This window comes from Leopardus geoffroyi, chromosome A1 (assembly GCF_018350155.1).
Source record: "Leopardus geoffroyi isolate Oge1 chromosome A1, O.geoffroyi_Oge1_pat1.0, whole genome shotgun sequence".
Classification (NCBI taxonomy): domain Eukaryota; kingdom Metazoa; phylum Chordata; class Mammalia; order Carnivora; family Felidae; genus Leopardus; species Leopardus geoffroyi.
In genome coordinates this window covers 223,868,544-223,893,554 of record NC_059326.1, presented here as the reverse complement: position 1 = coordinate 223,893,554, position 25,011 = coordinate 223,868,544, and the positions used below count along the sequence as shown (strand labels likewise).

The following is a 25,011-nucleotide window of genomic DNA, read 5'->3' as shown; positions in this document are numbered from 1 at the left end:
GACTCAAACTCATGAACTGTGAGATCATGACCTGAGCAGAAGTCAGATGCTTAACCAACTGAGCCACCCGGGTGCCTTGGAAAGGACACTATTCTAATGACTATTTTATTCTGGGCTAGTATATTTCATTTTCTTCTCTTTCAGTTTGATCAGGAATTTTAAATCCATCATATTCTTTTTATTTAAGAAAATAAAAATGAATTATTGAATTTTACTAATTTATTTTATTTAGGGAGGAATCAAAATTTGGGAAAACATTTTTATATTTCCTTTCTCACATTCACTCATCCATTTATTCATTTATCTATATATGATCCCAAAGCACTTGGAGTTCTAAAGGGGTCTGAGTTTTCATAAGTTGAACTGTCACACAGCTTGCATTTGAATACATTCCATACTGACTCCCAACATATTCCTCCAAAATATTTTTCAGAGCAGATTTTATTACCCATAAATATCACTTCATTCTTGTTTATATGATCATATGTTGGTACTAAGTTTGGTGGAAAGGAGGTGGCCCAAGTTAGGAAGATTACTTTTATTAGCTCTTGGGCTATTGGTCATACCAGTTAGTGGCACTTCTTTTTTTCTCTTTAAAAGTTTATTTATTTATTTTGATATAGAGAGCATGTGAGGGGAAGAGAGAGAAGGAGAGAGAGAGAATCCCAAGTAGAGTTCGCAATGTCAGCGCAGAGCCCAATGGGGGGCACAAACGCATAAACGGTGAGATCATAACCTGAGCCAAAATCAAGAGCCGGAAACTCAACTGACTGAGCCGGCCAGGCGCCCCTACACTTGTCAAGGAAACTTATTTTTTTCAAACCAAGAGGAGCCCACACTGTTAAGTAAGATATCACAGGTGACAAACTGGTTGGCATTTAGCTCCTCACCACCTCCGCATTTCTCTCCTAATCCCTCACTCTCCTCACATCAAATCTACCCTGATCCTCATTTATCAGGAAATTTATATCCAAGAGTAGGAATAGTCCAGCTGCTGGACTCATCTAAGTCATTTGCTTTTATGTAATGTGTGGGCTTATAGGTTGATGCCAGAGGTCTGATTCAGAACCTATTGAAAGGTTTGTTGTGTCCCAAGTGTGATTGAGGTTTGCTATACCACCTGCTCTGGCTCTGGACCCTCTCACATGTGATGGGATGAGGTTGGGAAAGAAATGTCAGATCCCTGGAAGGGAAAGAGAACTCCAGGTATCCCTTCCTGTAGAACTAAATTCTGAGTGCATCATAAAGGGTCGCTCTAAATTCTCTCCCATTCATCCTATTTAAAAATGATCTTAAACAGTAATCTTGACGGAACATAACCCAACTGAAAAATTGCACGTCTACCATTCCAAGTAGAGTTTCATTGGTTTTCAAGCACCAATTTCAGATAATTGATGTACACTTAGGTGGAGTCTGACCAGACTGCAAAATACTGAATCATATTTATCCTATACAAAAACATAAATTTTATACAACTCTAAAGTTCTTTTCTAATTGATGTTTTATTATTATAGATTTGTATATAGAAACAAGAGTCTGTACAGATTACCCGAGATCATATGGTTAATTAGTGGCAAAACCAGGACTGTGTTTATACAAGTAATGTCCACAAACAGCTAATAACTAAAACATATTTCACTATTAATATATTAATTTCATCATTTGTATAGCTGTTAGTTTTTAACATTATTTCAGAATTATAAAAAAAAAAGTTCTAAAATAAAGTTTCCCTACCTCTGGTATAGCTGATATTTTCCTTGAAAATTAAAAGCTCACACATTAGCCAACATTATTTCAAAACTAAAAATGACTACATTCTAAGTCTCTTGACTAGGTATCTTCTGAATAACAATAAAAACCCTTAAAATATCATGAAAATTAAAATTACATTATAAATAATAGTTGCTTACACCAAACTTGAGAAATTATTCTGCAACCTTGGGATAAAACTGTAAAAACACTTTTGAATTTTAATAAAAAATGAAGGAGTAAACATATTAAATAACACCTTTGTTCCATTAGTCCTGAGGGAGAGCACAAAATTTAGAATGCTCTCTTATTTACCCCAGAGGAGAAACGACATTTTCATAAAGTCGATTAAAGGAACGTATTGTTTCATGAAAAAATAAAATGTTATTCTACATAATATACCTTACATTTGCCTGTATATTAACATTTTCAATTACCTTTTTAAGCCTTTACCTTAGCATACAAAGATGGTTTTATGGTAATAAGTGAAAACAAAAGGCAAAGATAATGTGACTCTATAATCATAATAGATAATGATCTATCTTTCAGAATAAGGACTTTGGAGGAAATTATACTAAAGTTACTGGGTTCTATTCTTTGTGGTTTAGGTTAGCAACCATAGAGGAATCAATATTTGTATGTGTTTTATTTTATTTTATTTCATTTTATTTTATTTTCCATTTTGGCTTTGTGTGTTTTTGTTTCAATTATCAAATGTAAAAAAAAAAAAAAAACAATACATAAATGTCTTTAGCAAATAGCAGTTGTGACCAATCAATATATAAGTAAATAAAATTGAGAAAGCCTGGTTTTCCTGTTTTCCTTTTTTACCACGCATCTAGTGTAAGAGTATACTACAGCGAAACACTTCCACGGCGGTGCAATGAACCTCCATGCTCCCTGTTGCTAAGTGCGATTGGTAGACTTAGCTACAAAATTTATTTAATATCTGAGCAGCTTTTGATACTGTTGGATGGTCTGTGCTTTTTGATATGTTATTTTTTCCTTTGACCTTGATGACATTATACTTTGCACTTATTTCTTCTTCTTCTCTGAACGTCCCTTCCCTCTGTACTGCTATCACATCCTTCTTGACACTGTGACCGCACGTGAGCTCGTCACAGCTCCGCCGAGTTTATTATCTCTCTCTTTATAGTCTCCTGCTGTAGTGACCTCAACAACATGCACTTCTGATCCTCAGCTCAGTGAGGATCAGCAACCACATTCAGCAAGAGATGAAAAGTCTTCTTTGAACCTCTTCTAACGCAGACAACATCTATCTAATCTATCCAAGATCGCTTTTTTGTCAGCTCTTTTATTTTTAGCCCTTGGAAACTTGTTTCAAGAAAACTACACCTGAGTGGCTCAGTCGGTTGAGCATCTGACTCTTGATTTTGGCTCAGGTCATGCTCTCACTGTGTGTGAGTTCGAGCCGCACATTGGGTTCCACAATGATGGTGGGGAGCCTGCTTGGGATATTCTCTCTCTCTCTCTCTTTCTCTCTCTCTCTCTCTGCCTCTTGCACTCTCTCTCTCTCAAAATAAATAAATAAACGTAAATTTAAAAAAAAATTAAAAAAATACACTATGTCATAAACATTAGATATTAGCTCACTGACATGAAATTCTCCATGTGTCAGTTTTGAAATGAATCTTAGGCACTTCCATTAATCATTCTGATAAGATTTTGATAAAAAATGTTCATCCAGGGATCTGCATCATATTATCCAAGATCACTTTTGATTTCACCTAAAACATCTTGATATTATCTACTACTCTTCACCTGCGCTCTAACTATGCTAGTCCAAAGGGGGCTGAGCAAGGCAGCCGCACTGTTGTCCTAATTGCTTTGCCTACATGCTCTCACGCCATCATGAGACTTGTTCTCTACTTCCTTTATACTCATCGTTTCCAAATACGAATGTTATGAATGGATTCTCTTGCTTGAAACGTCTCTTGACACGCCGAGAACAAAACCCACCATCTACCATGTTCAATGGAGCCCCAAACTGTCTCACAGCTGCCTAACCATCCATTCCACTTCCCAGCCTCATTCTGCCTTGCTCTCCACTCCTTCCATACTGGTGATTTATCTTTAACCTCAAAAACAAAACAAGGAACACTCCTTGCAAAACAAAACAAAACATCTGTCTCCACAAACCATATAGTTTTGTTTTTTTAAAAATTTTGCCCCACGTGTACACAGTACTGAAAAATGAGCAAAAGATAAAGATGCTAAGAGAAAGGAAGAAGGGAGTGGATATGCTGGGAAAATAAATATCTACCCTCTGAACAAAACAGAAGGATTCTTTATGTCTACTTCTCTTATTATAAAAATCGGATTTGTGGTCTTCTTGAAATAGCGATTCTAAAGAGGTTACAGTAATAGCTTCAAGTGTGGCTGTGATTAGACTTAGACTATTAAAATGATAATATATATATATATATATATATAATTAGAGGAAGTATCTTATTTTTTATTAAAATGAAATGTAATGCAAATCTCAACTAAAAATCCTATTAAACTTGATAAAATGTAATATAGTTAACGCCAAAATGATTCAGACTTTGTACTTTAAAATTCAGCTAACATTGATGATTAAGTAATATCTTAGGCTAATAGAAGTTTCCACAAGAAATCTATTTTTATACGGCGTTTAGATTCATCTGAGAATCATGTCACTTATATTCTTTGAAATAAATTGTAAAAGCTCCTTCAATGTGGTATTTAGAATTTTAATATCAATTATTTCCCAAATAGATCCTTTCCAAAAAGATTCCTCTCTGAACCTATCTTTCCTTCTGACATTTCAACTCTTTCACTCACATTTCAATCCAAGTCTCTCTCCATCAGCTTGGGTATTTAGAAAGTTAATTAAAAGGAAGTCTGTGCAGCTATACTTTGTGGTCCAAATTTTGGGTTCCTAACTTTTAAGTCCCGTCCAAGTGATTTGCTTTGTCTCTCCTTTCTAATGCACTGCTGGCCACCACACGGTACATTCGGAATCACCATCATACAACATTAGGAGTTGGGTGACCTTACCTAGGAGAATGACAACACACAGCAGAATAGCGATTAAGGCTCCTGTACTCAAGCCAGCCGAGGACAGGAACGCTTCCGCATGGCAGGTCCGCACACGCCCATCTCTCTCGCATGCACAAACCCTGACGGTGAGGGTACTGCTGCTGCTGAGAGAGGGGATTCCACCATCAGAGATCATAATGGGGAGATAATACACATCCTGAATAGTTCGACTAAATCTCCTCCGCCTTGTCAGAATGCTGGCTGTGTTATCTATGACAGACATAAGCAAAACAAAATGTACTTAGTAAAGCCGCCGGTCAAGATTCACATTTCCTTTAATGGATAAAATGGGTATGTTTTTTTTTTTTTTTTGTAATTTAGTTTATGAAATGGACAAAGGAACAGGAAGGGGCGATCCTTAAAGAGTGACTAAGCTATGTTCTTAAATTGAGATACCGAGTTGGAAAATCAATTGAGCCAAAATTTAAAAAGAAGGGAAAGAGCGGAAGACAGGGGAATGAAGAAGCAATCATGTTGGACGTGGACATGAAGGCAAAAAGACTTAAAAGAATACAGATTCAAGCCAATGGGTCCTAAACTTTGAAACGAGACAGTGGTCCCCACGCCAAACCCGGTGACTCAACACAGGTATTAGCAAACTATTCAGATGATGTTAATGTACAAAAAAGCCCAAGGACCACTGGTATAGATAATATATTTGTGGAGAGACCAGATCAATTAATAAACTTTTTCAGATTTAGTTGTGATGTGAAGCACTCTTGTTATATAGTAGGCACACAATGGAAAGTTAATGAAGAATAAAATAGTTAATTCTACTTTTTATGTGCTTTCAAAATTCTATCTATTACATTAATTGCTTGCATAGTCACTCTGGATTATAGATTATAGAGGGAAGATGTTAAGTGTCTTATATTTTAGGAAAAATCATTTTTACTGTATATAATAATCAAAAAATAGAGAAACCGAGTCCCAGAGGATAAATTGCCCAAAGTTATAGAGCTAGTAAATAATCAGGATGCAACCCCAATACATTCCCAAACCACAACATCACACTGCCTTTTTACCAGTTCACCTCCAATCACACTGATGTTCTCAAGTGCACACAGTATATGGTTATCTTAGTACTGTTGTTCTTCAGTCCAACGAGTTTGTTGGTCTAAAGACCCTTCTGGCATACACTTAGATGTGCTGTGCAGACCCCCTGCGTGGAATAAGGAGCTGCCCTACTTGCACATTCTCGCCTGGCCCTGTGTGGCATCCTTCTGGAGCAGCACATCATCCATGACTCGTTGCTTCAAGGTTCTAAAGGTGGAGCCACTTCCATTGAATGTAGACACAGTGAAAGGCAGGTTTAGTTCCAGAGCTTTACTATTGGGCCAACTGCGAGGCATTAAATTTGCACGGAAGCTCAATGTCTCACGCTGCTCAACCTGCTTCCTTCCACTGCCCCACAGATGCTGATCCCAACTGCGCACTGCAGTAAACAATCTGCCCTCTAAACTCCAGGTCAGAGCTTTCTTCCAGAGAATCTAACCTGCAAGTACACCTACGAGTTAATTACTAATTAATTAATTTTAGTTAATTCACTAAAAAGTAAGTGACTCATTAGACAATTACACTTAGGGACTCGTTTATCTTTTTGCTTTTTTAATTCTGGAAATTGAAATGCTATTACCTAGGAGTATGTTTAAGATAGCCATGATAAAATACCCTACAGTTATATTTTCTTGATTTTATATTGCCAAATTAATGCAGTAGAAAGATAACACATTTTTCAAATATTCAATGTAATAAAACACACGAATTATATGGTTTTATAATCATAGGCACATATGATCATTTATGTGCACACATATACATAACTGAAGGTTTGTTAAAGAGCACACATAATCCAATGACAAATTACAAAAGATTTTCTTACCCAGTGGAAAAGAAAAAAAAATTATTGATTGTCTATTTTGAAGCAAGTTGAGAATGAGAAAGAAAAAAATGCAGAAATTGCATCACGTGTATTGTATAATTACAACAGTCACAAGCCCTCGCCCAGAGACCTGAGCTTTGAAGCAGCGCACCTCTCAGCTGTAGGACGTTGCATCATGATTAATATAAACTTGCCTACATGTGCAGCTCCCTAGTCTAAGGAAAAGGTATGAACTAAGTGTTCACAGGCACAAACATGTTTGAGAATCCCACTGCTGGCCTCCAAAGAAGAGATGGAAGGCACTGGTCCCTGATTTCAATAAACATGGTTAATAACGTGTACAATGATACAACATGCAATGGTAGTTGCGGACCCCCTTTTATGGCTCTGGCCTAGTGTACACGTTAGATTCTTAATCTGGAAGCATACTCTCTTTCAGAATAATTATTGGAAATGCAGTCAGAAACACGATCGGAAACAAAAAGAAATCCAGAACATGTTTCTAGTACACCTTAAGTTCTTAAATAGAAAGCTCTCAGACACAGAGACGTAAAACTATTCTTTGTTTTTTTCCAGCTGTAGGTTTGACTTTTGAAAAGAAAAGAGGATTCAGGAAGCAAAGAGCTTCCTACCTAGAAAGATTTAGCAGAGCAGAATAATGAGCTCTTCAAATGGGATATTGTGTACCTAACTGGAACTGCAAAAAATGTACTTGGCTGAAGGCTCACTGAACTTGAACAAGAAAACTTTGAACTAAAATGAAAGAGGTAAGAAGATATGTATGCACACACACACACACACACACACACACACAAATGTATTTTTATACAGAGAATAAAATTTGTTTCATTGAAACTGCAAAATTAGGTTTCAAGAGCAACAACAAATCCTAAACTTGAGGTATAATTAAAAAAATAAACCAAGCAATATAGAAAATCTTCATTTCCAAGTGGATAAAAATATATGAGCTCAATAAAGATCAACCAGGCTCAGTCGGTTAAGCATCCGACTTCAGCTCAGGTCATGATCTCGTGGTCCGTGAGTTCGAGCCCCACGTCGGGCTCTGTGCTGACCGCTCAGAGCCTGGAGCCTGTTTCAGATTCTGTGTCTCCCTCTTTCTCTGATCCTCCCCTGTTCATGCTCTCTCTGTCTCAAAAATAAATAAACGTTAAAAAAATTAAAAAAAAAAAAAAAAGATCAACCATACCAGGATGGAACATGAAAAGTACTGATTGTAAATGCTAAATAAAGGACAGTCTCTAACAATGTGTACCCAAGGTTGGTCCTTAATTCTGATTCTCAATAGTTTGAATGAAGACACAAGCTCATAGGACTCTTGGAAGCCAAGAACATATATTTGGTTAGGATTCAAGAAGATATTGGACAGCTAGCACAAAGAACTTCAACTAAAACAATGTGAATAAAGATGCATATTAGACGAGTAAAAATATCATATGAGAGATCTTGAGTAACAGCAATTATTTTGTAATATGTATCTCTGAATGCAGGAATAGGCTATAGGAAGTTCAGATAAACTAAACAGTACCAGAATCATTCAGTAAAATACGGACTATCTATGAATCTCTTTAGTGAGAAGACTGCACTTAAACACTGTGCATACTTTTGGGTTTACCACCTTAAAAGTTCTATTTTAACACAAAGGGGGTGTATTGAGAGGACTTTGGGATGGCAAAAATTTTAGAAAAATCTGTCATATAAAGGGTCTTTGAAGCAACAGTGTGAAAATTCTACATGTTGCATATGGATTTAGGTGGTGACCAAAGGGTCTCAGAAAATGGCCAGAAAAATCGGGAGATTCTCTTAGTTATTAATGTCTTCTGGAATATATTCCTGATATTCCCAGAAAGTGTATCTTCAGTGTAATTTGGAAATAGCCTTGAATGTGTTTTATTCTTTCAACACAGATGTCAAAGCATCCTTTATATATATATATATATACACACACACACATATATGTATATATATTCTATTTCTTTATTCTATAAATAATATATAATATTATAAATAATATAATGAAACTATATATAACTATATATAATATATAATAAATATATAATAAAACTATAAATTATATATATATATATATATATATATATATATATATATATATATATATTCTATTTCTTTTTTGTAAACAGCTATGGTCCATAGGAGAGGATGTAAGGAGACTGCTATAAAGATATGCAATATCTGACTTCATGTAGACACTTTAAGAAAACATTGTGATGACTGGAAAAGCAATCATAGTAAGAAAAAAAAATCACTTTGGAGATACAAGAACTACAGGGATTTCATAACTGGCTGATGATTCACAATAAAATATTCACAATAAAATGTTTTGTGAATTCATAGGTACACTTGCAACCTCTAAGCTTCTACAGGGACAGAAGGCTACAGAGTAGAATAGTATAATGCAAGTTGCATACTGCTTCTGGAATTCAGACATAGTTTTCTTGAGCTAATAGTATGTGTCCTATTATTTTTTTGTTCAATATTTTGAAAGACCTTGAAAGATTCTAATCTCTGTGCTACTTATATAAACTGTAATAGAATTTAAATTAAAATAAGGGATGCTTTTTAAATACTCCCTGGGGCAAAAACAGATCTTACATTAAAGTCCAAAATTGCCTTATATCTTGGTATTAAAACTATGTGTTCTTCAAAACTTAAATTATTAGACATCCATACACTCCCCACCATTTCATAGGATTCTTTGATAATACAGGTATAAAGATAGGCTTTCTCTCAAGCACAGCCAGCAGACATTAAAACAATATTTTTAAATTCATCAGAACAGCAGATGTATTTAAGATCCCCAGATGTGGATCTCTAATTGAACTAAACTTAAAAAAATTTTTTTTAAATGTCTGAAGAGAAAGCTAGGAACTAGAAACTTAATTTCACCAGACAGAAAAATATGCATGACTTCATATTGTTTCTTTTTTTTTTTTTTCCTGGTCTTCCAGCAGCAATGAAATATACTCATAATTTAACTATTATCAGAGACCATGCATGAAACAATGCTCTTTTGCTTGCCTGTACAGCTCCTCTCACATAATAGGTACTTGATAAATAATGATTTGAACTACACTCAGCAGGAACTTGTCTTTTGTTACAGTTTCCTTATTATGTTGACATGTTTTAAGACATTAAAAGGAAAATGAACTTACATATCCTCTAACACTTCAACAGCATTACCTCCTCAAGCTCTCTACTAAATGTTTATTGCTTCTCTCCTGCTTCCTGACTTCCCCTTCTTTGACCCTAGAATTGCCCTAATATCAATTTTCAGCCTCCTGATTCTGCCTGTTCATTTAAGTTTGTAAACATCCTCCTGGCCTCCCTTGCTTTTTCTGCCAAATCACGAATGTATGATCCAATATGTCATTATGTTCTTATTTGCACCCTGGAATGTCAACCCTTTGACCATCTGCCACACTCCTTCTTGATCATCTTTAAATCCCAGATAAACACAAGCATCCATTGTCTAAGGCTTCTGCTTTCAGAGTCGTTAAAAAAGATATATGTTGGTAAAATAGTTATAATTATCTTAATTGGCTCCACCAAGTACATAGAGAAACGTAGACTATGCTCTTAAAGGAGCCTAGCCATCAATTTGTCGATATCTATTCTTTATCAGATGCCAGGCAATAGCTATTCTGAGCTGCTTTGCCATTTTCCTTTGAGCCTTAATCTTCCATTCACAGCAGGAAAATGTCTTTCCCAAAAAGAAGCTACTATCTATTATCAACATTTTAAAACCACATTTGAAACTGTTCAGTTCCTCTTTACCAGCAACTATGTCCATCTCTCTATACAAGACTATGTATTAGAGACTTAAAAAAATATAAATACATACGAAGAAAAAATATGAACTTTGAAGAGTATCAGCAAATCTGTTCATGAATAACACATATGAATATGTATAAGAGTGTTAATAAGAGTGGAGAAGGTGATAAAAAACAGAAACTTTTAAAATAGAAATCCAGCCCCAAATTCAAAATAATTCACAACCATACCACAATAATATAATAATCGTAGAAGGAGAGATAAGAGTTGTTTACAGAAAAAAAAAAAAGAGACACAAGTATATGAACTACAAGAGAAGCCCTCTACTCATTATCACATACCTTTAACAAATACTATTATTTTTAGTGGGAATGGATGAATCAAAGTAGAAGATATTACGTTTGGAGTCACTAAATTTGTAAACACAGAAGGAAATTGTGAGGATAAATCCTTAGCTTGAAAAAGTGAACACATATCCCTATTTATGAAGTTGTTTTAATGTTTCCCCTGCCTGAGAGCAGAGGGTAGAGGAGGTGACTCCTGGGGCATTATGTCCTTCTGAGCCAGGAAGGAATTAAAGCAGAGAATAACCTACAGTTTCACAAAAGGAAAACAAAAAGGAAAGTGGCGTGGAATGGTAAATATTAGGCACATTTTACTTTGTCTACTTTTATACTTGTGCTTAGAGAACAGGACAGAACTGTCCTTTGCTGTCACTCCTTTGTGAGTGGGAGTAAAAAAAGGTGAGAGGAGGTAGGGTCTGCCAAATACATTAGGAAAATATATATAAAAGTAAAAACAAAAATCAACAGAGATTAAAATCACGAAGAAGAGAACAAAAGAATATTTTCCTATCTAGAGCAAAATGGCCATTAAAACAAATCACTGCATTTGAAGTCACGCTTTCCGATTTTAGGCTCAAGATGGCATATGAACCCTGTGCCTTCTTCCTAGTCAAGCTTTGGGTCTCTATTTTCCCTTAGAGGACAGTATGATGCTAGCAGGTGTGACCACCTTCGAGGTGTGACCCCCATGCGAGTAAGGAGGACTGAGATCTGACTGGGAGGGAAGGGGGATCCCTACTAGAACCCAAACAGCGTGTCTCAGCCTCACCAGAGACTGCAGGTAAGTGACTCAGCAGGGCCCAGCTGCTACCACATCCACTAGAGGATGTTGGAGGCATCGTCTGCAACCATATTCTCAGTTAGGACTGCGGGGTGTTGTTTTATTTAGGAATTGGGAGAAACGGCTAAATGGTCTCTCGAAGCCCTGTGGTTAAAAATGGAATTTTCAATGGTTAGACTCTGCAGAGAAATTAAGCACATTACAACACCAGCTGTGAGTTCTCATTTGAAGGACAAAAATAAACTCTGGGAATATTGACTACGAGAAACCTGACGGTGCGAAAGAAGCACAAACTATACATCAAGGCTCTTCATGGCTTCCGACGTGTTTCAAACCAATGGACTGTGAAATCCGAGAGAAAAGGCCCTAAATGACACCTCTTTAAGAGGTTTTAAACATAGTCAAATTCGATGGGCACCTGGGTGGCTCAGTGGGTTGTGTCCAACTCTTGATTTTGGCTCAGGTCATAATCTCATGGTTCGTGAGTTCAAGCTCTGTATGGGGCTCTGCGCTGACAGTGCAGGGCCCGTGTAGGATTCTTTCACTTCCTCTCTCACTGACCCTCCCTCTCAAAATAAATAAATTAATTAATAAGTTAATTAATTGATTTAAAAAAAAACAAAAAAAATAGTCAAATTTGAAAATGGTCCTTATCTTAAACTCAGTGTAAACTCAGATAGCCTTTCACCAAACCCATATAATTACAAGGAAAACAGTACTTTCCAGCAGTGCCTTTTAAGTATTTTGCTAAAACTCGTAAGACAAGTTACAAATGATATGACCCTCATGTTCAGAAGTATGAATTAATACTACCAAGAAACAAGTAAAGGTAATAAAAACAAGGAAAAAACAAAATCTTAAAAGGTTGCAATAAAGTGAATAGGATAGTCTACAGAATCTTTTGTTTAATGGTATTAAAATGGTAATTTTTGGGGCAGGTCATTTATGTAAAAAAGTGGTATGGACTCATTCATTTTTAAAGAATGGGAGTGTCTACCAAAGTGGAAAACGCATATCTAAAGAAGAAAACTGAGAGACAAATATGAGTAGATAGCAAATTATCAACAAAATTATGATAAGGATTTTCAAATTTGAAAGCCTTATTATATGTGATTCGGAACCCTGCAAACAGAGATACAAGTATACACATAGTTATAAATTATCTCTTCCATGTGTAAAATCTGTAAGATTTACAAATGCACTTGACAACTAGAATTAAGCCTAGGAATTAGGCTGGCAAATCTCCTTGCATCAAATAAAACCTAGTCTCTCAAGAAAGCAGCATAAAGACTATGAAGTGGAACAGTCTTATCTGGTAGACTGATGATAATTTATACTGGGGGATTAGAGTACACTTTTATATTACAAAATGAATAAATACAACAATCGTGTGCACAGAACCCTTGTATAAGCTTATACTCACAGACTTGGTTACATGACCAGAGTTCATTAGCTATAGATATTTGGTTAAGAAGATGGAATTAAACAATGTGAGTTTTTGAGCCTAAAGTGAAGCTTACCTATTACAATTTCAAGAGAAGGTGATTATAGGAAAAACTACATTTTAATCAGGAAGCATTTCATGCTCTTTTGTTGTTTTAGAGTAATGTAATTTGATAATGCTTGCGACTTAAAAATTATCTTCTGGGGTGCCTGGGTGGCTCGGTCGGTTAAGCGTCCGACTTCGGCTCAGGTCATGATCTCGCGGTCCGTGAGTTCGAGCCCCGCGTCAGGCTCTGGGCTGATGGCTCAGAGCCTGGAGCCTGCTTCCGATTCTCTGTATCCCTCTCTCTCTGCCCCTCCCCTGTTCATGCTCTGTCTCTCTCTGTCTCAAAAATAAATAAACGTTAAAAAAAATTTTTTTTAAAAATTATCTTCTGAACTCTGGTTTTTAATTTTAAATAAAATTGTATTATTAGTGACATGTTAGTTAATGATAAATAAGGTCATTTATCAAACAAACCTATTTACAATATATATTTCGCTATATATGTTGTAAAAAGAAAAAAAATAGAAATTCTTCACTTGGTTACTTTCCAAATCAAAGTCTTCAGTATTTTAATAGGTAAGGGTCAAAATTTTCCAGATAAATATTGAAGATTTTGGTTAAGTACTAAATTTCCTATTCACCACAATTTTGTACTAGGACAAATAAAGGATTAATGAAAGAATCTTTTTTTTTTTTTTTTTTTCTAAGCATGGGACATAGATAGCAGTGTACTTAATACTTCGTGTGTTCTGAATAGTGAATAAAATGCCTGTGTCTCTGCCTTACCACATGTCCCTGGCTAGATTCTTCTAAATGATGCTACATTCTGTCACCTTTCTGCTGTCTTGATTTCCAGTCTAATTGAAAAGTATTCTCAGATTCATTCTACCTGGCGGATCGGATTCTATCATTTAAAGTCAAATCATGTTTCAGTACAACCTTTAGTGATCTAAGTGTCACTGCCTTCAGTTAAAAGTTACATTTCATAACATCTTCTTTTCTCCAACTAGACGGCAAGTCCCCTGAAAGCAGGAGCTTTGTGTTTTAATTCTCAACATTCTGGACAGCTTAGATCACTGCCTTATACAGCATAGACAACACATGCCCCCTTACAGATTAAGTCATAGGAGAAAAACAATGTCAATTTAAGAGCTGACTACAGATTTCTTTTAGAGAAAAAATTTCTTTGTAAGATGAGAGAGGAAGAATGGTGATGAATAGTTATACAGTGTGAGTCTCCTGTAGAATGCTGGACAGCCAGTGTAAATGTCAAGCCATGAAAAAAAGCTGTGTGTGTGTGTGTGTGTGTGTGTGTGTGTGTGTATTTCAGGTGCTTTTCTTCAGTTTTTAATTAGATACAATAAATGAGTATATTCTTACTGAAAATACTCAAAGTCCATTTCATAAACATTTCTTAAACATATTTACTTTGGGGTGCCTGGATGGCTCTGTCCCTTAAGCATCCAACTTGATTTGGTCTCAGGTCATGACTTCGTGGTTCCTGAATTTGAGCCCTGTGTTGGACTCTGCACTGACAGTGTGGAGCCTGCTTAGAATTCTCTCTCCTTCTCTCTCTGTGCCTGCCCCACACTCTCATTATCTCTCTCTCTTTCTCTCTCTCGAAAACAAATACATTAACAATAAAAAAAAAGAAACATTTTCTCATTTGCGAGAGACAGAGATAGAGAGAGAGGGAGAGAAAGAGCGAGAAAGAGAGAGAGTTGGGGGGCAAAGGGAAAAGTATAGAGAGAGTCTTCAGAATGCTCCACATTCAGCATGGAGCACAATGTGACAATGTGGGGTTCGATCTCACAATCATGAGATCATGACCTGAGCTGAAATCAATAGTCAGAGGCTTAACTGAGCCATCCAGGCACCCCAAGAAAGATTCTTATTTTCTACAGTATAATTATTGCTCATAAATGTGATTAAACACTACACTTAGATCGTTATTTTTGTTTCATGTTTAATTATATATTGTTCATTTAATACTTTGCCTTTACCTTTTCAGACATTTATTCTTATTTTCATTTGACTGCTATAGCTCCAAATATTTTATCAATGGAACATTATTAAATTGATAGATTTTTTAAATGTTTATTTATTTTTGAGACAGAGAGAGACAGAGAATGAGTGGGGAGGGGCAGAGAGAGAGAGGGAGACACAGATTCCGAAGCAGGCTCCAGGCTCTGAGCCATCAGCACAGAGCCTGACGTGGGGCTCGAACTCACAAACCACAAGATCATGACCTGAGCTGAAGTTGGACGCTTAACCGACTGAGCCACCGAGGTGCCCCTATGATTAATAGATTTTATATTTAATATTATAGTAATTATATTAAATACTGAGGCATTCAGTATTTTAAAATACATTTCCCTGATTGTCACATGAGTACTATCCTAACAGGAAGAGGATTATCTTATTGTAGTTCTTTTTTTCAAGTGTCACTAAAAAAAGATCCATCGACTATTAGCTCGTTATTTTGCAAATAAGTACTTCAGCACCATTTATTATTATCTTTATAATTTAATTTCATTGGAAACTGGTAAAATTATTTCCTTGTCTGTCGAGTTAGGGAATTTCTCTGGGATAGTTACGTATTCTTCCCACCTAAAACTCAAATATTTCTTTACTCAGAGTAATTTATTTGGATTCTTCATATTATTTTTCCATCTATGTATTTACTTTTTAGTTACCTTCAGTGTGCCCCTTAAAACATGTAGCCCTTCGTATGTGATTTCAAATTCTTTATATTTTCATCTCTCTTAAAAATTACAAAATAGTAATGATTGTGTCCATATCTCCATTTTACAAAGGAGGAAACAGACACACTGAGAACAAGGATTTGGTGGTGGTCTCACACATAATTAGCAGAGAAACCGGGTTTCAAATAGAGCCAACCTATTTCCAGAGTCAAACTCTAAAACTTTCTTCTTTGTTTTTCCCTCTTATTTTTTTTAACAGATATTTACTTAAAGTTTCCTCTGTGTCAGTCACCATGGTAGGAGTGAGGAATACAGCAGTTAAATAAGTCAGACAAAATTCCTTGTATGCCTGGATTTTATAGTCTAAATGGGGAGAGAGCCCACCCTGTGACAAGTATTGTGATGAGGGAAGTACCAGTTATCATATAACCATTTGTCATTAAAAACAAAATGGATTTTTTTCTGTCTAATGACTGTTGGGTATTGGGTGTTGGGTAGCCAAAGTCCTGGCTAATTTTCTCTTAAGGGCATTAAATTTTTTCCAGTTATGTCTTGCATATGGATGGAGTCAGGGTTACCAAGACTTTTGGGAAAAGAGGGAAGTGACTGAAGCTTGACAGATGATAGAAATCAGGAGAGACAGCAAAATTCCATAAGACTCAAAAGAGTAGGAGGCGTCCAAGGACACTGACGTCACCTCTCAACTCCCTTGTGAGAATGAGAGGAAAGCAGTGTCCTCTTGGGCAGTGTTCCTTCTTTTTCCATCTTTCTGATTACTGATTCCGTTTTAAGCAGTGGCTATTCGAGTTTTATCACCTTACCAGAAATTTTAAATTGGCAATGTTTTCATGTGTCCACTCAAAAAGTCTTTGTCAGATATTTAAGTACGGTTTTCTCTTTCTCACATTAGGTGCATCCCAATATATGCTAACTGCCTCTCTTTCATCCTGCTTGACCCTTGCAATGTCCTGTGATCTTCTGCTGAGGGAAGTCCTTTGAGCTCCAATTCCCAGTGATTTCTCCAACACAGTAAGAAGTGGTGAGTAGATCTGGGCCAGTATTTATATATTTTCTTGTGAATCTCAATGCCTCTTGGCTTTGGAAGTGACTTTCAGGATCCATCCACAGACCAAGTTTATTTAGCTCTACCTTGTTATCCTAGCAAATATTTGGAAGAATGAGGCTGAAATGTATTTTTAGTCTGCAATTTCTTTTGTCTGTTATTCCTTTCAAATATCTGCTAAGCTGGGCTCCTTTTTCACCATACTCTGTTTACCCTTACTTTTGGTACTATCTTTGAGTACATGGTAATTTGGGAGAAGGGCTATAGCGGGAATGGGAGAGTAACGGAAAACAAAACCCAGAAAAACACAAAAAAGTCAGTGGAAGTGATACCTGGCACAGAGTGACAATGTTACCCAGGTCAACTTACATATATATATCTATCTATATATATCTATATATATCTATATCTATCTATATATAACTATATATATCTATATATATCTATATATAATTATATATATATATAATTTATCTATCTATATCTATATATATAGATATATCTATCTATATCTATCTATATATATATAATTATATATATATATAATTATATATATATATAATTTATCTATCTATATCTATCTATATCTATCTATATATATCTATCTATATATAACTATATATATCTATATATAATTATATATAGATATATATATAATTTATCTATCTATATCTATCTATATATATCTATATATATATTAATTTATCTATATATATAATTATATATATATCTATATATATATATATAGATATATATATAATTTATCTATTTTTAGTCATGTGTTTGAGATGTTCTAGAGAATCTAGAGAATCTAGATAACCAGCCGGTTCCTTTCTATGTACTTTTTGTATTACCCTTTCCACAATGGTTAAAAATGCTACCTTTGCCTTCTGTCAAGGTCATATGCTTATACATAGATTTAGATATCTAATTTTATTCACTCCCCTGAATTTGTTCTCCTCCTCTCTTTATTTCTCTACTAGTACCACATTTAAAGAGTATTTCATTGTTTTATGCTAGTCTTAGCCTTCCAATAACTAATTTTGTGGTTGGACCAGCCTTTGTGATTCTTATTATGATTGCAAGACACTCTTCCGCAATAAACATTAGGGAAATTTGAAAAACAAAAAAACAAAAAAACAAAAAAACAAAAATGTTTATTACATATCCTAGCAAGTATGTGGCATGCCTGGGATCACACAGAGAGGTGGAGGGTAGAGAGAAAGAGAATGTGGAGGGGCCTTAAAGTTCTATTGGTATTGGGGTCAAGGGTGGGTCCTAGGGTCTGGGAGACTCACTCTTTATTGATGAATTTAAAACATAAGAGTGGTAATTTAAAGCATCCTAAGAGAGGCAGAGAGAAAAAGGCCCAAATCAACAGTTATCAAAATCAATCAAGGTCTCTAAAACAAAGAGTCTCCCGGGACAGGGGGAGGCAGCCTGGATCTTGATCTAGTCCTGTGGCTGGCATGGTGTTTGTTCCAGATAGCCCTCTTTGAAGTGGGGGCCTTGGCAATCAAAGCTTAAGTCAGGCACTTGGGAAAAAAAAAAAAAAAAAAAAGAAAAGAGAAAAACCAACTGTCTGGGTTTACATTCACTATATTCATCTTTATAATGTCTAGATATCTGTTAGGATATGTCCTCTCTTCTTCTGTTTCTGCTAATTACATACCTCCATCATCTTCTTTTTCAATACATTTTTGCTTTTCTTAATCCTTTACTATTTATTTGCATTTTATTAACAGATGACTAATTGAGTTTATCATTAAAATTAGATTTAATTTATAGATTAATATGAAAATTTAAATGCTCTGATTAAGTAATTTGGTAAATATATTATTTTTGGGTGTGTTTTTATATTTTCAGTAACATTGCTCTTTATATAGAATAAACTTGAAAATTATGTATTGGATTTTTTTTCCTGTAATGATTTTAGAAGGGTTTGTGCTAATTTGCTCGATTTGTTTTTGCCATTTTAAATTGTACCTGATTTACTATTTATTCATATATATTTTTTTAATTAATTAATTAATTTGAGAGAGGCAGAGACACTGTAAGAAGGGAAGGGGCAGAGAGAGGGAGAGAAAGAATCTTGGAGTAGGCTGAGTACTTCCAGCGTAGAGCTCTACGCAGGGCTCAAACTCATGAAACCTGGAGATCATGACCTGACCCGACACCAAGCGTCAATGCTTACCTGACTGAGTCACCCAGGTGCCCTTGGAGTTTTGGGGTTTTTTTTTAATATAGGAAATCGATCCATTTGGGGCATTTGCTAGTATTCAAAAATGTTCGCAAAACATCCCATTACTATGCAAGGTGTTTCTGTAGACTTTCTTACATTTTCCTATAGACAATTTCATCATCTGTTAACAAGGATAATCTTGTGTTTTGTTTCTATTTATCATGGTTACGTTTTTCTCTTTGAAGTGAGAATATTTTTATTTTTACAATGCTGATTAGTTGTAGTGACTGTAGGTGTCCTGAGACCAGAAGAGTTGCTTAGATGAACCTATCAGAAACCTACCAGAATGTGCTCCTTCGTAAACATGTGAGCTGAATAAATGTCTTATTTTAGACCCCATGGATCATGGGTTTTCTTTTTTTCAGCAATAGTTGTTTCTTTTGAAGCAATGGGTAAATATTTCCAACTTTTTATATAAAATTTCCTATCTCATTTTGAATTTGGTACACCTCTTCTAAGCAGCATATTTATATACAGCTTTGATGAAAAATGATGTTTAATCCGATTATGACTACAATATGTTTGAACTTATTTCTACTTTCTTCTTTCATTTTCTATGCTTTCACTTTCCATCTTTTATTCTCCTTTCTGGCCTTGTGCTCCATTGATAAAATAAGCTTTTTTATTTAACTTTCTGAAAATCCTTCCTTGCTTTGGAAATCACAGACTTTTATTCTGCTAATTTAGCATTTACTCTTCAAGCTTTAACATATGAAATAAAACATGAATTACAAGATTTTTTTCTTCTCTATTATATTCTGCAGAGATTCTGAAGGCAAAGATTAATACGACATTTGTCAAAATGTCAGTAGCGAACAGTAAAAACGTATTTTTTATACATTGGAAAAAATTCTTAACTAAGGGGTCCTCCTTGATTTTAGATAGCTTACCATTTTTAACTAAATCTAGGAAAGGTTATTGATAATAGCAAATTATTTTCCTTCAGCATTTTGAGCACGTGGTTTTTGTCAACCTCTTTCAGCTTTAAAAAAAAAAAAATTAGGGGCACTTGGGTGGCTCAGTCAGCTCAGCTTCTGACTTTGACTCAAGTCATGATCTCATGGTTAATGAGTTTGAGCCCTGCATCAGCCTCTGTGCTGACAGCTCAGAGCCTGGAGCCTGCTTCCAATTCTGTGTCTCACTCTCTCTTCACCCCTGCCCCGTTCACACTGGTCTCTCTCTTTCAAAAATAAATAAACATTAAAGAAAATTAAAAAAAAATTAACACAGGAATCTACTTTAAAACTAATTCTCATTGTTTTTAATTATTCTGTATTTTGTCTTTGATACTGTAAAGATTTTTCTCTTTATCTTTGAGGTTTAACAGGGTTTTTTTTAAATTTTTTTTAAATTTATTTTTGAGAAAGAGAGACAGAGAGTCTCTCTGTGGGAGGGGAGAGGCAGAGAGAGGCAGACACAGAGTCAGAAGCAGGCTTTGAGCTGTCAGCACAGAGCCCAAAGTGGGGCTCGAACTCGTGTACCTCAAGATCGTGACCTGAGCCAAAGTAGGACACTTAACTGACTGAACCACCAATGCACCCCTGAGATTTACCAGTTTTAAACTGTCATATCCAAGCAAAGATTTGATTTTGTGCTTGGCTTTGGTGTTTATGTTCATTGTAAGGACACATCTATTTTCAGTATGAGAAACTGTCAAGTAATTTTACCTATCTATATTGTTGATTGCTATAATTTCTTCTTAATTCTTCTAGGCACGTTATACTCCATATCTGCTAAGTGTTCTTATGCATTTTTAAAGTTTTGATCTACCTGAGCTTTTTTGCTTGAATTAATGAATTTTACATTTGACTTGTTAAACTTTCTTTGTGTCCTGTCTAGAGGTAATGCTGCCTAGTAATTTGTGTTGTTCTCTCTTTATATCTGTGTCTATGTGTATGTGTATACATATACATATATTATATATGTTTATATACAGGTATATGTCTTTGTAATTACAGTATAAACTTAAGAATATAAACATATATGTGTAGTTTTATACATACCTAAATATCTATAAATTTCTATATGTAGTTCTGTATATATGTATGTAATACATATGTAGTTCTGTATATATGTAATTTCTATATGTAGTTCTTTTCTATATATTCAATAACTATAGTTTTATATGTTTATATATAATTACATATATAAAACTGAATTATTGTATGTTTCTTATATGGTTCTATATACTTTTTTATATATGCAAAAACTATAGTTTTGTTTTGATAAGGATTTAATTAATTCATTGATTTCATAGGGATTTTTAAATTGTTTTCATACAGACTTGTTTTCTTTCATTGTCTCATTTCACTTAATTGCTTCTTGGTCTTTTTGTAAACATGTTATTTTTATTTTAATTTTGAGAATCCTAAATATACTTTTATTAAAATATTTTCTGATCACTTATGTGTTTTGTATTATTCAGAGTAAATTCACTTTCTGACTTATTTTTTTATTTCATTGTCTACCTTTTAATGTGTTGATCTGCAGGCTTAGAATAAACAATAATATATACACTTCTTTCTTATTTTGGAAATCTCTTTTTCTCTCTATTCAGTCTTTACCATTTAGCAGTTTGGGAGATGCTACTAAACCAAAGGCTTCCTGATCACCCATCCTGGCTCGGAGGCTAGGTCTGCCTTCCACTGTTCCCTGAAGGTGTACTTTTGTGTAAGCAGTGAGTGCCTGTGCACGCGCAGGTGCGTGCTCGCTCACACACACACACACACACACACACACACACACACTAATTTTCATTGTCTTTGTTTCTTTTAGATATATTTTGTATGTTCTGGGGGCATATAAATGCTAAGCTACCAGGATTCAGCAGGCTTAGATTGTTAATATTTATATTTACTCCTTTTATTTTTGAGCTGGTTGTTGTCCAGAGAATTATTTATGCACTTGTGAACATATATATGTATGAGTGCGTTCATTTTGGTATGGCTATTCTGTTTTTAATTTCATCTTTACATATTATTATGCGTAACTGTCTTGTGTTTATAGAAAAGGCCATCTTTACATATGGTATCACTAACTCTCCCAGAGTTCCAGAGTGGGTATTTTAAAGCATAATTTATGGATGTAAAAGCTGAGGCTCGGAAAGTTTAGGTGGCTTATCTAGCGTAATCAAATCGGCTTGCCATAAGTTCATGCTTTCCGCTATGCACCTGATTTTTTTTTCTAAAAACTGCTGTTTTACCTATCCAAAAGAAAGTTTCCTGTGTTATTTATAATTTTATCAATTCCCAACATTTAAAAAAATAATCTTACAAATATATTAAAACATCTTTATCCCTACACAACTGTCCATAGGCCTCACATGTTTGACAAAGCATTCGTATGTATGTTAAAAACAAACGTTAAAAAGCTTACATTTAAAAACGTTTGTATGTATGTTTAAAAATGTTAAAAAATTACATTTAAAACAAATGTAAAAATATGTACATCAGCACCATAAATCCTTTCAAGAGTATATATATTTGAGGGAAATGAGTTCCTACCACTGGTGAGTCAAATGATTGAATTAAGCCCTTTTGAATGTAGCCATTCTTTAAATTCACAAATTCCAGATATAGTATTTTTGTCTGCGGATTTTTAATCACTGAGTGGGTCTCAACAATATTAAAATTCTCCTGTTTTTAAAAATATTTTTGGACTTATACTTACATGGGTTAAATAACTTGAATGCCCATCTTTAAATCCAAGTCAAATTTTCATTATATCATCAAATGAAAATTACTTAAAAATGTAAAATAAAATCCTTATTGGAATGTAAAAACAAACAACTGAAATATATAGATAGATATAGATATAGATATAGATATAGATATAGATATAGATATCTAGATATGATTTTAATCTAAGGCAGAAAGTTGAATGCTCTCCAAATTTTGCAAATATTGAAATATGGGAAATAGTAATAGATTTTTTTACATATTTAACATACTTACATTAAATATATTTGGGATTGTAGAATGGAATATTCAAATGCAAATAAATGTACAATAATCAACTAATACAATATGTCAGATACAAACATGCACAAATATTTATTCTCGTACATAGAGCTGACTATAGGGTAGTTAAAATGAGAGACAATCAAGCTTTGTATTTTCATATGAATCTTGCTATGGCCACATGTACAATTTGGTCTTCTTGTTATGGTAATATAAAGAAGGAATTAGGAATGATGGAAATAATGTTTTAGTGAGTTGACATTAAGTAACAGCATTTTTTTTTTTTTTTTTGGTGTTTGAAAATCCTTTTCCCTGAAGTGTATAGAGAGGAAATTATATGTTTACTCTTAAGTGGATGCACTGTTGTTTCTTTAAAAGGATTCTGAGGCAAGTGTTAAATTCCAAAAGCAGCATATTCAGATAAACATGATCAAAGATAGTTTGGGGTAAGAAGAAAGTTGATACAAATCAGAACACTGCACATAGAGAATGACTTAGTGTTTCCTTTACATACAGAAGATTGATTTTTACAGGACCTGGAGAAATCTACCAAACAGGGAATCTAAATCATGGTGAATCTTCTCTAGGTACTAGATTATGGTGTTCTTTCTTTCCCCACACAATACAGAAGTTTAAGCAAAAGTAATTCAAAATTTACAAAATATTCTGCAATTATGCATATTTTCTACCCATAGTTTGAAAAATATTCATAATAACAAGAGGAAATATAATTTGTACACCACATTATGATAGCCTTGCTAATGCAAGATGAATTCAAACGTTGCATTTCCTTTCCTAAGTGTCCCTAGGACATATTTTTCATTTTTCCTAATTTAAAATTTTTCTACCTCCTAGCAATTGCAAGCAGCTCTCATAAACATGTTTGTCAGCTAAGATTTCTCTTAAAATTTGCCCAAGAGCATATTACATGTACATTTCTTGTTTAAAGGAATGCTTCTGAATAAACTCAATGAAAGTTATTTGTACATATGGCTCAATTTTAAATACAAGCTATTCACAGATCATAACACATTAACATCAAACTGACTTTGAATGCGGATTTGCAAGCTGTTCATGGGTATGTAAAAATAAAACAAAACTGCTCAGGCCTATTCCATATTAAGTCAAAGCAGATCTCACATAGATTAAAAAGTATATGTAATTCGTGTTCACCTTCATTGTCCTTCAGAGTGAAGTTTGGGTTTATAGACAGGCGTTCATCAAGAAAGAAGTTAAACCTTGGTCCATTTGCAAAATCATCTTTATCAGTAGCACTGATGGTATGAATAACCTAAAGAAAGAAAGCAAATACTAAATAGTAAACTTAATTTTGCTTATTCCTTTGATTTTAATTATAACATATTTAATTGTCATCACAAAAGGATTTTAAAAATGCCCCTTGATCCACCTTGCCCGCTTTCAAATTTAACTAATAAACGTACCAGCTAATTGGCTCTGTCTTATATGAGATTTTAGGAAACACATTACAGTACAATTTATAATCATTCACACTTTATTTTCTAGCATAGCACAGACATTTATTTATTATTTTTTTTTCTTTATCACCCACAGTACCTTGGGCCAATTAGTCACAAGATTTTGTATGGATACCTGTTTGGGGAAACATGAGTATCATGTGTACAAATATAAATATCCTAGTGTTCATGTACAACAGATTTGTGGTGTTCCTGGTTGTCAGTACATGCAAACACAGTGGAGTCATACTGTTTTTATTGTTTCTGGGAACTTTTGAGAGCATGATCTAGCCCCTCTATTTTACAGATAAGGATCAGAGACCCTAAAGGATTGTGATGGGACTCCTAACTGTTAAAAGTAGCAAAGGCAAAACCAGACCACTCAGAGTTTTATGGAATACTTCTCATATACGGTGGTTGGGAGAAAG

At 34.5% G+C, this 25,011-nt stretch overlaps 1 protein-coding gene across 7 annotated transcripts in view; it reads right to left on the bottom strand.

Moving 5' to 3' along the window:
- Window positions 1-25,011, bottom strand: part of CDH18 (cadherin 18) — a 1,006,396-nt gene that overhangs the window by 5,364 nt on the left and 976,021 nt on the right. For 3 of the 7 annotated variants that reach the window (XM_045441405.1, XM_045441415.1, XM_045441395.1), the window contains 2 exons: window positions 24,282-24,399; window positions 4,792-5,043 (listed from right to left, as the gene is read on the bottom strand). In XM_045441405.1, coding sequence (XP_045297361.1) covers window positions 4,792-5,043; window positions 24,282-24,399 — 370 coding nt within the window. Of the gene's footprint in view, window positions 1-4,575; window positions 5,044-24,281; window positions 24,400-25,011 lie in introns of all 7 variants that reach the window. The other 4 variants (XR_006702407.1, XM_045441433.1, XM_045441440.1 and 1 more) reach the window with 4 other exon arrangements.